This window comes from Parambassis ranga, chromosome 12 (genome assembly GCF_900634625.1).
Source record: "Parambassis ranga chromosome 12, fParRan2.1, whole genome shotgun sequence".
Classification (NCBI taxonomy): Eukaryota; Metazoa; Chordata; class Actinopteri; family Ambassidae; genus Parambassis; species Parambassis ranga.
This window is the reverse complement of record NC_041032.1, coordinates 5,452,969-5,465,631: the sequence shown is the minus strand read 5'-3', so window position 1 is coordinate 5,465,631 and position 12,663 is coordinate 5,452,969. Positions and strand designations below refer to the sequence as shown.

The window sequence follows — 12,663 nt, the reverse complement described above, 5'->3', positions numbered from 1 at the left end:
ATAGCCACAGATAACAGAAACAGAGATAGAGCTGTGGAAGCAGGAAAAGGATGCCTTCAGGGTTTTTGTCAGAAAATAAAAAGCTTAAGGGTTTTCCCTTAAGCTTTTCACCATACTGTGGCAGTATGGGACGATCTGGGCCATGTAGTGTGTTTTCTCATGTTATACCCTCATATATCTAGCAATAAAACAGAAAAAGATCACACTGACACCAAAAACTGAAAATATATATGGGTATACCCTTAGGTTTTGTTTGTTTGTTTTTGGTTTTTCACCAAACCATCATGTGGCCAAAATATAGCAAGATAACAAAATAATAATAATAATAATCAGATTGTCCTTTTTACTACATAATGCAAATTTAATAATGTATGTAATGTTATTATTATTATATTTGTTAAATAATTATAAATAATCATAGTTTAGTCTTAGTCTATAATAACATTGCCTTTTAAAGCATTTTTTTTCTCATTAGCATATCTCACATATGCACAAATGTCTTCCCACCATAGCATTACGTGGCATGTTGTTGAGTTTTGGACAATCTGTCCGGAGCAATGACAATAACGTGGTCTTTTGTTCATTTTATATTGTTTTCTATGCTGTTCTATGATATTATAAAATGATACCTGATCCCTTAAAGTGACAACGTTGTTTGTTTGCACATTAACACTGTCCCACTAAAATAAAAGGACAGAATTTAGTCACCTTTGTTTTTTTTCCTCACAAACACAGGATTAGTGCACAATAACCATAAATGACTAATAAAACACAATGTGTACATCTTTATATTTAAAGTCAGCTCATTTTGTGCAAACATACAGAACACAAGTTTAAAACATGAAACCCTGCATCTTCTTTTACAAAGAAAAAAAGTTAAAAAAAAAACTCCATAAAAATCTTATCTACAGCTTGGCACAAATTTTGGTTTTGAGACACACAGATGGCCTTCCACTGGAAGGAAAAGATCTAAGAAACAGGCATACAGGGTATGGACGAGAAGACTTGTACTGGGACATAAATACAATGTTGTAAACACTTGTGAGATCTGCTGCCCTTCACAACATGTATATTTAATATAAACCATGCTCAACAAGCCAGTCAGTGCTGAACAAACTCAGACAGAATCCTTTAAAAAGCTCTGGTGATCCAGTCGAGCGGTCAGATTGATGCAGCGATAAATAACTCAACATTAGTGCAGAGGAAAACGTTCCCCCTTAAACCACAAACACAGTCTTAACAGTTCATAGTGTAGCTGTGTCAGATGTGGATTGAAATTCAGTTGAAGAAACAGACCCAGCACATCTGTCCAGCTGTTCTTTCTTAAAAAAAAAAATCAAAGGAAGGAAGACAAGAGAAGAAGCAGCGTCAGGGAGAGGGAGGAGATGAGCGGAGTCCTCCTGATGGCTGATGAGCGGTACCATCGCACCTCCTCTGAGTCATCTGAAGAGAAGGAGATCAGAAAATCTATTATTACAAGAACAGCCACTAAAACAAATTTAGCACCATGGCAAGACTAATGTCAAATACTACAGTTAAACTATATCTAAATTTGCATCATTTAGCCTTCTCATTTAAATTTCAGTAGGAGTGCACATTAAGTGTTTTCTTACGTGGTGTCTAAGTGTTCTGATTCTGGGACATTTGGATTGCTAAATGAGAGTATGCACCGTCATTGTTTGTGCAGGAGGGAGAATGTTTTGCATTGGAATAAAAGGTCTTGAATTGTAAATGAGTAGGCGTGGCAGGCGGCGATTCAAAGACACATTTACACTCAGAGGGGATTGTTGTTGCTTCAACACAGAAACGTGTGAACGGTGTAGTTTTTCAACCCACTGGTGGAAATCCACCTGAACATGGCATAGTATCTGTTATATCTTACCACAGTCTTTATGGAAGACATGAGGGAAGCAGTGCAGGAAGCCGTAACCACAGCGACAGTAGGAGCAGCCTTTCTGAACCCACTCGCCGTGAGGAATCACGCCACATGTCCTGCAGGCAGAAAGGGTTAATTACAAACATGGAAAAATAAAAATGTTCCTCTCAGACCAAGACTTTTTCCTCTGTTCAGAATATAACTGATGTCATTCTAAAAGCAAAGGAACTACAGCTGCAGAATGTTTTCCTGTACCTGATACGTTGGTCGTACTCGCAGCTCCTCCCTGTGAAGAATGGAGGGCAGGCGCAGAAGCTGCCCAGGATGCAGGTCCCCCCGTTCTTACAGCACGTTCGACTCTGCCCGGCACCTCAAAGAGAAAACACACACACAGTAAAGCTGCTGTCATGTTGCTCAGAAATACATCGTTTTGTTTCACAGGACCCTTGGAGGGTTCCGTCCTTTCTCTTCCTGCCTGCATCTGTATCAGTGAGATAAACCAGAGCTTCCATCTGGCAGCACATTCCTGTGGTGCTCTGCTTCACATCAGTAAACACAGTCTGAACAAACAAATGAATATCACACAAAAACACTAAAACAAGCAGAGACGTCTTTCCTTTGCACTGCACAAATGGTCAGTTTGTCTTGAAGACTTGAAGAAATGTTTATCGGCCCTGTGAAATTTCTGCCCTCCTGTCCAAACTGTGTGTGTATGTTTAAGGTAAACTGCTGATTCCTGCTTCCTCCCACTCTGTGTGTGTGTATGTGTGTGTGTGTGTGTACAGTAATGAAGTGTGAACTCACTGCCAGTGAGGCCGATGAAGGGCAGGACGGCACTGGCATCACGGTGTTTACGGTCCCCGCTGTTTGGAGAGCTCACCTGGGTAAACTGACCCAGGAAGTCCTGAGAGGGCCCGTGAGGTTTTAGTACAGAGGAAGGAGAAGCCGGAGGAGCAGGGGGAGAGGGAGGCGAAGGAGATGGCGATGAAGACGGGGAGGCTTGAACTCTGCTGCACTCCTCTCCTTTACAGTCTGAAAACAGGGATGGAGCAGGTCAGTCATGGACAAGATGGTGTTGTGCAGAGTTCAGATGAAGAACATAAACTGCACCTTAGATCTGCTAACAGTACATTTCTTCCTATTTCCTTACTACAATTAATGATTTGTTATATTGACAGACTGGGTGGTAAACAATCCAGATAAACATGGGGTTTATGGGTGAAATGGTGTATGCTGATAGTATCCATTTAGACCCTCAAAGTGCAATACACAATGAATATATATATATTATACAGACCTGTAGCAGGCAGAGCAGCAGCAGGCAGCAAACACATGGAAGCACACAGCAAAATCCTGAAACACACAATCAATTCAATCAGTTCAATTAAAAATACAACAACACGAAAGTCCTGCGGGGCCATTGTGTTCCTTCACCTACCTGAGCAGCCGAAACATTTCACCGGAGAGATGATATAAATAAAATCGCTTCTCACGGCTACAGCTCAATAAAAACAGGATAAAAACCCAAAAATCCTCCGTTTGGAGGAACTCAAAGAAAAAGATCAAACTGTCCTTAAATTTAAAAGAAAATCCACAGACCAGAGCAGGTCCGCTTTCCCGTTCTTCCTTCAAAAAAGTTTAGCAGGAGACGCTGAAGAAAAAGCAAAGAGTCCAGTGGGAGCAGTAAATCCTCCAGAGAGACAGAGCAGCTCTGCAGCCGCTCTGCTCCGCTCTCCAGGTGACTCTCCTGAAAGGGGCGGGGACCCGGAAGCCACGCCCACTTCACGGCCGCTCTCTGTTTCCGTCTGTCTGGCTGCTGGAATCCACAAGGATGGAAACTGACTTAAAAACGCACACAGATTGGTAAATTAACTGTTCAACTGAAAATTAAATGTTCATTATTATCATTTGGAGTTTGTTTTAACACGAAGCATCGTAGCATCTTTCTTTCTTTCTTTCTGTGTAAGTTTTGTATTCTGGGTGAGATTCTTTTTATGTTTCCTCTTTCTCTGCTTTCCTTGTCTCCATCTCACCCCACCAGCCCCTCCTCTTCTCTCTCACAGTGACTACATGGGCCCTTCACCCCCCTCTCCTCCCTCCCTCCCCCCTCTCTTCATACACATGTATATGAACCTCACCCATCCAGTCTCACGTTCACATGTTAATGACCCTGCTGCTAAAGTAAAATCCAGCTTTCCTGTTCACAAAGTAGGATTTCAGTTTATCAGTTATTATTATTACCCTCCTCATTTTCTCCAGTACATTATTTTGTATTATTCTACAGGAAATACTGAATCATTGTGTCCAAACATTAATAATAAGGAACCAATATATGGTTTAAATGTGTTGGTGTTGAAAAATATTAAGTTTGGGGTCACTTGGAAATGTTATTTAAATTAAAAAAAAAAAGTTTTTTATTTTTTAATGAAGATAACATTAAATTAATCAGACATACAGTCTAGACACTGTTAATGTTGTAAATGACTATTCTGAACTGAACTGGCCTGGTGACCCCAAACTTTTGAACAGTAGTGTGTATAATTTACAACATTTTACAACAACCATCAAAGATCATCAGTGGAAAACATGGATCTACATGCAGCTCATTGACTCACAGGAAGATGTCTAGCCATAGCTTGATTAACTTCATTTGCCAATTAACAATGACGTGCTTCACTGTTACATATTGTCAAAAGTCTTCCATCAAACTGGGCATAGAAAGATGTTTAAATTGTTGCTATTGGAGTAGCTGCATGAAGTAGTCTGACCTTTGTGTGGAAGAAGTTTCCTGTACCTTTTTTGGGGGGAATCACAGATGTCCATTTTATGTCTTAATGCTTAAAGTTTGGACTCTGTTGTAAAATACATTGTAGCAATGTTGTTTCACTGTCACACTGTTCACGGTCAGATCACATCAATATTTGCGGACATGACAGTAAAATGTGTGTCGGCTCTGATCAACTGAATCAAAGTCAAACTGCTCACTTACTTTAACCCTGATCTGCAATAAAGATGAAAAAAAGATCTGAGATCAGTGTGAGCATCTGTCTCCCAGCGTGGCCCTTTTTCAGGCCCCCCAACGGAGTAAGTGAAGTACCACTAGAACTAGAACTTCCCCCTCCTTCCAGCCCGGTTAACTCGCCTCTGCTTTAAACACAGAGGCACAATCAGAGGTGGAAATGGGTATTTTGTAATCTGTGCAGCATCACAATGCAGTTTGATCTCATGCTAATACACAGCAGGAGAGTCAGCAGCAGGAGGGACGGCCCCATCCGAACACAACAGAAAATCTGCATCTGAATGTCTGAATCCCAGGAGGACTCGGTGAGGAGGAGGAGGGAGACACAGGAAAGACACAAAGTCACTCCATTACAGTGCTGCATCAAGACTACACTCAGCACACCGGCATCAGTAACAGATTACTGTAATTGTAATGCATTACTTCCATTCACAGGGTGCAGCTGGTAAAGCCAGTGGATACATCTTTCTACAGTTTGTATGTTTCTCTGTTCAACATGAGCGCCCTCTGCTGGGGCCTCGTAGACTTGAGAGACAAGCCCCAGTGCACGGTGTGATGTCACCTCTGACAGAAATGACCTGCCTCTCATCCATAGCTGCAGCAACATGGCCTGACTGACTTCTTCTTCTACATATTCATTGAAGAAGAGAATATTTCAAAATGGGGAACTATTCCTTTAAACTGGCTGCTCGAAACCAAGCTGGAACAAAATGGATCAATGGATAAATTTATTAAAACTTGCAGTTAATATTTCTCAACAACACATAAACAATTAAATTAAGATTTAGAGAGATCCTTATGTTACAATATATTTCATTTGTACAGCTTGTTTTTCCTTTTTGACAGACAGCACTATATTGTCCAAGGATATAATGTTTTGAGATAGAATATTTACAAAATCCTTCTGTTTATTCATCTAAACTAAATCAACACATTTCAGCTCTTAGAAAAACAATTAAAAAACAACACACTCTATCATTCCATTTGTCTGGTACACGGTTGTGGCTGCTGATGCCTGGTTTAACAAACTGCACTGTAAAACTGTGAATTATGTCATAACACAACATTTTTCTGTTGTTTTAAAAATAAATTACAAAATGTTATCAGTAATCACAAAGCGGTTTTCAAGTCAAATGTCCAGCACAGGTCAGAGGAGCACAGGAGCTTTATAGCCTACACATTCACAAGGCAACCTGGAAATAGTTCTTCTTATTTGTCTTCTTCTTCTTCATCTTCCTCTTCCTCGTCTTCCTCTTCTTCCTCCTCCTCCTCCTCCTCTTCTTCTTCTTCTGTGCCTTTGTCCTTTGTGTTCATTCTCCAGCTGAGCGTCCACTCGCTCTGCGGCATGCCGTCCTCCTCGTGCATCAGTCCCATGTACCTCTGACTGCGGTGCTCTGAGGAGAAACACACCACCTCGTCCTGGTCCGGCTTCTTCCAGCGACAAATCCTCCAGGACTCCTTCCAAGCCCGCAGCTCCACTTCCTCCTGCCCCTCTTCCTCTTCCTCCTCCTCATCTTCGTCTCCTACTCTGTGAGCCACGGCCACCTTCCACGACTGCTTCCAGGAGGTGAAGGAGGCGTTCAGTTTGTGGAACTGCAGGTGGAGCGGGGCGCCTGGTTTACGCCTGACTCGTCTCTTTAACTTCTTTTCCTTCGTGTCTTTTTCTGTGATCTTTTCTAATGTCACCTCTGCTTCCATGTCAGCTTCACCTGTCTCTTCCTCTGCGTCCTCCTCGTCCTTTCCGGCCTCTTCATCCTCCTCATCCTCCTCGTCCTCCTGGTCCTCTTTGTCCTCGTCCTCCTCCTCTTCTCTACCTACATTTTCTTCCTCCTGTTTCTTGTCTTTCTTTCTGTCTTTCATGCATGTTTCATCATCTTCCTCTTCATCATCCACTGCTTCATCTTCTTCATCCTGGTTTGTGTCTCCTTTTTCCTTTTCTTCTTCCTTATCTTGATCTTCATCATTTTCCTCCTCCTCCTCCTCCTCAACATCTACTTTATCATCTTCCTTGTTATCCCTATTATGTGTTTCATCATCCCCTTCCTCGTCCAACTCTTCATCCTCCTCTTCTCCATCTTTGTCTGTGTTTTCCTCTTCCTCTTCCTTGCTGTCTACTTTTTTGCCCTCATCCACTTCTCCATCCTCTTGTTCTTCTTCTTCTTCTTCCTCCTGCTCGCTTCCATCTTCCTCCTCATCCTCTTCATCCTCCAGTTCTTTGTGTGCTTCTTTCTCTTCATCCTCCTCCTCCTCATCGTCTTCCTCTTTATTTTCCTGCTGTACTTTTACATCTTCCTCCTCTTTTTCTTTCTCTTGGTCTTTGTCTGCTTCCTCCTCCTCCTCTTCCTCCTCTTCCTCCTCTTCATTTTTATCCTTTTCATCAAAATTAGTTGTCACATCCAAGTCTTCCTTTGCATCTACAAATTCATCGTCTTCTTCTTCTTCATCCACATCCTCATCCTCCTCTTCTTCACCATTTTCAAGTTTCTCCTCCTCCTCCTCCTCTTCCTTCTTGTCTGTGTCTTGATCATTGTCAGTCTTCTGTTTTTCTTCCTCTTTGTTTACTTCATTCTCATCCTCCTCGTCCTCCTCATCTTCGTCTTTATCTACTAGTTTTATCTTGTCTGTTTCTTTTGCATGCTCATGCTCATCTTCTTCTTCCTTGTTCTCCTCATCTATGTCCTCATCCTTCTCCCTCTTCTCTGATTCGTTATCCTCTTCCTCCTCTTCTTCCTCCTCGTCCTTCTGATCATCAATGTTAGCCTCCTTTTCTTCCTTGCTTACATCATTTTCTCTCTGCTCTTCTTCTTTCCTCTCCTCCTCCTCCTCCTCCTCCTCCTCCTCCTCCTCCTCCTCCTCCTCCTCCTCATCTTCTTCTTCCTTGTTTTCCACATCTATGTCTTCATCCTTCTCCCGCTTCTCTGATTTGTTATCCTCTTCATCCTCCTCTTCTTCCTCCTCCTCCTCCTCCTCTTCCTCCTCCTCCGCCTGCTCCTCTCCCCTTTCCCTCTCTGTCTTATCTACATCTTTGTCCTCCTCTTCCTCATCTTCCTCCTGGTCTTCTACTTCTGTGTCCTTCTCAACATTAGCTTCTTCTTCCTCCTCCTCTTCTACTCCTTCATCCTCCTCCTCAGCCTCTCTATTTTCCTGGATTTTGTCGCTCTCCTCCTCTTGTATGTCTTCATCCTCTTCATATTTGTTGACAGCGCCCTCCTCCTCCTCCTCCTCCTCTTCTACTCCTTCATCATCCTCATCATCTACTTTGTCATCCTCCTCATTTTCCACTCTGTCATTTGCTTCTTCCTTTGTGTCATCCGTGCTTGCTTCCCTCTCTTCTTCCTCTTCTTCTTCTTCCTCCACCTCCTCCTCCTCTTCTTCTGGTTTAGCCCTTCCTCTAGGCACCTTCCAGGCCTCCTTCCACTCTGGCCTGTTGATGGCGTCGTTCTCCAGCTCTGAGGTGAGGAGGAGGTTTGTAGTTCTACGTCTTCTTGTCAGCATGGCACTGTGCTGTTGATGGGCCTGAATTGAGGGCATGCACCACCTGTAAAGACAATGCTGGTAAAATTGGAGCACAAAAACACATTCCTGACACTGACTGTAACACATATGTCTCTGATAGATTTGAGAAAGTCCCAGCTCACTTGTTGTTCTGCCCTTAATTATCTTCCTGTGTGAATATGCACATGGACAGAAATAGACATTACACATTATTGGTTCTTATTTCTTTCTTGTTAGCTCCACATGTAGGATGCATGGTGCCCATGCTGACACACCCATCCAGCATCAGTGTCCAGCATCAGACATGGGACAGACAGCTCCAAACCCACCTGATCTGCTGCCTGTATCCCCAGCAGGAGCTCCAGCTCTTTCGTCGCTCCTCATTCTCCTCTGGAGGAGCCGCAGAGAGCATCCAGGAGTTGCTCCATCCTGGCATGAACATATCATGTATCCTCATCGTGCTGTCTTTGTCTTTGCTGTAGGAGCTTTCACTCAGTGCATCATCATCTGTGGTGTAGGTGCTGTAGGAACTTTCACTTAATGTCTCATCATCTGTGCCATCATAGGAGCTTTCAGTAAATTCTTCATCATCATCTGCAGTGTCTTCTGTTACAAGATCTGACCCAGAAAGTTTCCATGAGTCCTCCCAGCCTTCTGGCTCTTCCTGTTAGAAACATTTTAAATAAACATATTACATGTGTCTAATTGCATCTGTCAACAGAACAGAATCATCCCCACCTCCTCCTCCTCCAGCTGCTGTATTTTCTCTAACTTGTTGCTGACTGGTTGTTGGTAGTCAGGCCAGCCGCAGTCCCAGTTCTTTTTCTGCTGTCTGAAGGGAAAGTTCATGATCTTCCAGGTGCCCGCCCAGACAGGAAGAGAATACACCTCTATGTTAGCTTTGTAAACCAGATGTGTTTCAACCAGTACGCCCCACTGGAATGGCTTCACCTCAGGAGCCTCAAACTGGGCTGGACTTTTTACCTGTAAACAGGGAAGACAAAAGATGGTTTGGTGGTTTGATCACGACTGCACTCAATGAAAACTGAGGACTTTTGGCGTATTTATACACAGGACCATTGATTTCCAGGTACCTGTTCCCAGGACTGACTCCACCTCTCAGCAGGCATCCATTCAGCGTCCGATGCGCACCTGTCTGCTTTGTACTTCCTGTTCTCAGTCACCTCTATGGCTGTGAACCCGTGGGTTTTGGGCTTGCTCTCATTAGCCTTTAGGAAAAGATACTTTGGAGGCTTTAGACTCATCCAGGACTCCCTCCAGCACAGCCGGAACACGTCCACCTCTACAGTGCGTTTCTGTCTCCGAAGTTTTGGTGAAGCTGGTTTTTTGGGTGGCGGTGGTGGCGGTGGAGGCTCAGGTTTAGATTTGGGAGGAGGAGGGACTATTTTGAATTTGATTTTGGGCTTGTTTTCATTTTCATCCATGCGGCTGGTGACCCTCTTGAATTCAGATATTTCACCTTTCATCTTGTCTAAATTGGAAAAGTGATACGTCCACTTTGAGAAGTTTCTGCAGAGAAACGACAAGAGATGTACGAATATAACTGTTTTTAATGGAACATTGTACTCCTTTTACTATGTTTACTTTTCACTGTTTTAAGTGAAGCATAGAAAATAAAAATCATGTTTTGTTGATTGTACTCAGCATTTAAATAGAATTTTATGACTACTATGACTACTACTATACTGCAACCTTCGAAAGATCTTATTGCAAAAATGTATCCTATCATTCTGAAAAGCCTCCACAGCATCCTTCATTCTTACACTTTGACGGAGCTTTTCTCCTTCCACTCAGCCTCCTGTTTGCACTGGTCCGCCTCGACCTGGGCTCTCTTCTCCCACTGGTCTCTCAGAGGCCCATTGCTGAACCTCCTCTTATCGTCCTTTTTTGACAACATGCTGAAGAAAAATAGACCAGGAAGCAGTGAAGAACACAGCATGTGGGATCTCACATTTCTCTACTGTATTTAGCTGTAACTGTATGTAGCTGACTACTTTGCTGCATCTCTACCAATGTCATTTCTGAATTTGATTTTTTAAAATTTCATTAGATCAAACCAAACAAAAGTGTTTTTAAAACAGCACGCACCATACTACAACACAGTGATAACGTCCAGCCTGTCCCTACTGCTTCCTACCTCATAATCACAAATTAGATTACATTAGATTAGATTAAATAATTATTCATGCCAATCTGTTCACTCATAAAGAATAAGACAGGCTGCTATATTCATACATACCTACAGTAAAAGTGACAGAACAAAGTTACTCCAGTGTTGGTCCAGCTCTCAGAGCAGCGTCTTGTTGGACACTGACTTGTCTAACTGGGACACGAGCGCGTCACTCTATAATTAAACCCAGCTCAGCAACACGCTTCAACAACAACAGGAAAACAGCACTGAGCTGAGAAAACCGGTGAGAATGTGTAAATAGATAAAATAATCTTTATTGTCATTGTAACATGTACAATGACAAACAGGCTAAAAACATACATATGATGACTTATGACTATGTTAATACAGAGCAGCAATATAACCAGATGGGTCTCAGACAGATATCCCAGCCTTAAATCCCTGTCTGTCTGGGCGATTAAATGAGACTGACTTAACCAAATAATAATGATTTAAAATTAGTAAATGAGCTCAGGCCTTCAGACCGCCTTCCATATAGAGGATGGTATTAGAGCAGACTCCAGGGGAAACCGTGGGAATCAAGTGTCCCTGACATCTAAAGAAACCTGAAATCTGGTTCAAATAAGCTGATTTATTATGAGAGAAATTCATTGTAAGCAGAGTTGTTCTCCTTTGCCTCTGTTATCCACTCCTCTGGCCTGGGTAAGGCAGCTAAGCAGACAGAACACAGATTTCTGTGTGTACAGTGCAGATTCAAAATATTTTGTACACTGATTTTGTAGTTTGGCATTTGTTGTTGTTATTTTTGATAATGGGGAGAGAGAGACAGGGAGGATGACACGCAGCAAAAGACTGGTTCCGCTCAGATGTAAACAGGAAGTAGTAAATATCTTCTTGAAAATTTAATTTCAATCTGGTTTTCTACTGCCTCTTTACAATACAAGTGGCAATGCTGACAACACAGCTATTTGACATTCAACACTTTAGATTGCAGCAGGTAGAATGTGCAAGTATTTAATGTGAAAGTCAGGGGGTTGTTTTTATTGTTTGTCCCTGTGAAGACTCTCCATCAATTAGCATAGTGCTAATAAAGAAGCAAAGGGTATAGCCACAAATGACCAGCACATGTAAAAAAATAGAGTAAGGATCAAACCTACAGAGACCATAATGGAATCAAATGTTGATTTTTTAAATCCACACAGGGTTCACATGGAAAACATCCCCAGCACCTGTAGTGTTTTATTTTGGAAGTGGGCCAAGTACAAAAATACTGCTTCCCCATGTGCACACTGCCTGGTCACATGACACTGAGCGTGTCATTTAGCCTATAGCTTACAGCTCAACATGAAGATGTGTAGGCTAACCATGTCCTTCAACAACACCAGTATTGTTTTCACATGTTTCATTCAAACCAAAGAAGTAAAATAATCATACACATAAGAAAATAAATAAATAAAATTCTATATTTAAATTAAGTCAAAGAAATCATTAAACTGATCCTGACTTACCTGATGTCAGTGTGTCTTTATAGCTATATTGTGGGCTGCTGTGCTGCTATGTGTCCACTGTGTGTCTATCTCTGGGCCTGTCTGTCTCTGATCGTTACAGCTGCTGACCTGACTTGTGTGTCTCGCCGTATATCTGTCTCTGTGTCTCTCCACGTCTTCACTCTGTTTCTGCAGTTAAAATTTACTTGCTCACACTCACAGTCTGTCCTGTATGTCTGCCGTGTTGCGAGCCGGCTTCCCTCCTTTGCTATTTTTACATCATACGTTAACAGATCCAGAGCTGCAGCTCTAAATTTAGTGTCGGGTAAGGCAAACACAAGGAGAGGAGCTGGCAGCCTGTAAGTGCAGAGAGCTGAATTAAATGAAAACACTGAAATTAATCTCAAGTCAACAGGTGCAAGAGAGAAAACAAACACGGCAGGTCGACCATCAGTTAATAACCCTGCAGGTTAATAAAACACACACATTACACTGAAGAATCTAAGTGGTAGCTCCTCCTCCAAATCTGACTTACTGCCTGACACTCGGCCAATCATTGCAAACCTCTGACTGACTGTTTGATTGACTGACTGTTTGAAAACCCGGATGTGAAACTTTGATTGATAAACAAAGA

General features: G+C 42.4%; 2 protein-coding genes across 2 annotated transcripts; both read right to left on the bottom strand.

Moving 5' to 3' along the window:
- Nucleotides 1–1,336: 1,336 nt before the first annotated feature.
- Nucleotides 1,337–3,570, bottom strand: tdgf1 (teratocarcinoma-derived growth factor 1). The gene is made up of 6 exons (XM_028418495.1): nt 3,315–3,570; nt 3,174–3,229; nt 2,681–2,908; nt 2,132–2,246; nt 1,883–1,992; nt 1,337–1,443 (listed from the first exon to the last, which is right to left on the bottom strand). Exons 1-6 carry the CDS (start codon nt 3,329–3,331, stop codon nt 1,337–1,339), a joined length of 633 nt encoding a protein of 210 aa, XP_028274296.1. The 5' UTR covers nt 3,332–3,570.
- Nucleotides 3,571–4,866: 1,296 nt separating this feature from the next.
- On the bottom strand, nt 4,867–12,284 carry LOC114444089 (golgin subfamily A member 6-like protein 22). Its single transcript, XM_028418494.1, has 9 exons — nt 12,159–12,284; nt 10,175–10,309; nt 9,485–9,920; nt 9,129–9,374; nt 8,720–9,054; nt 7,785–8,433; nt 7,458–7,637; nt 6,191–6,488; nt 4,867–4,877 (listed from the first exon to the last, which is right to left on the bottom strand). The coding sequence occupies exons 2-9, from the start codon at nt 10,306–10,308 to the stop codon at nt 4,867–4,869; spliced, it is 2,289 nt and encodes a 762-aa protein (XP_028274295.1). The 5' UTR covers nt 10,309; nt 12,159–12,284.
- Nucleotides 12,285–12,663: the final 379 nt, after the last annotated feature.

Coding starts and splice junctions, on each gene's coding strand:
- tdgf1 (XM_028418495.1), bottom strand. Junction 2,909..3,173: donor TGCTGCTCTGCCTGCTACAG/GTCTGTATAATA, acceptor CCCTGTTTTCAG/ACTGTAAAGGAGAGGAGTGC. Junction 1,993..2,131: donor GAGTACGACCAACGTATCAG/GTACAGGAAAAC, acceptor TTCTGCCTGCAG/GACATGTGGCGTGATTCCTC.
- LOC114444089 (XM_028418494.1), bottom strand. CDS start 10,308: ATGTTGTCAAAAAAGGACGATAAGAGGAGGTTCAGCAATGGGCCTCTG. Junction 9,055..9,128: donor AGCAGCTGGAGGAGGAGGAG/GTGGGGATGATT, acceptor TGTTTCTAACAG/GAAGAGCCAGAAGGCTGGGA. Junction 7,638..7,784: donor AGAAGGATGAAGACATAGAT/GTGGAAAACAAG, acceptor ATTGATGATCAG/AAGGACGAGGAGGAAGAAGA.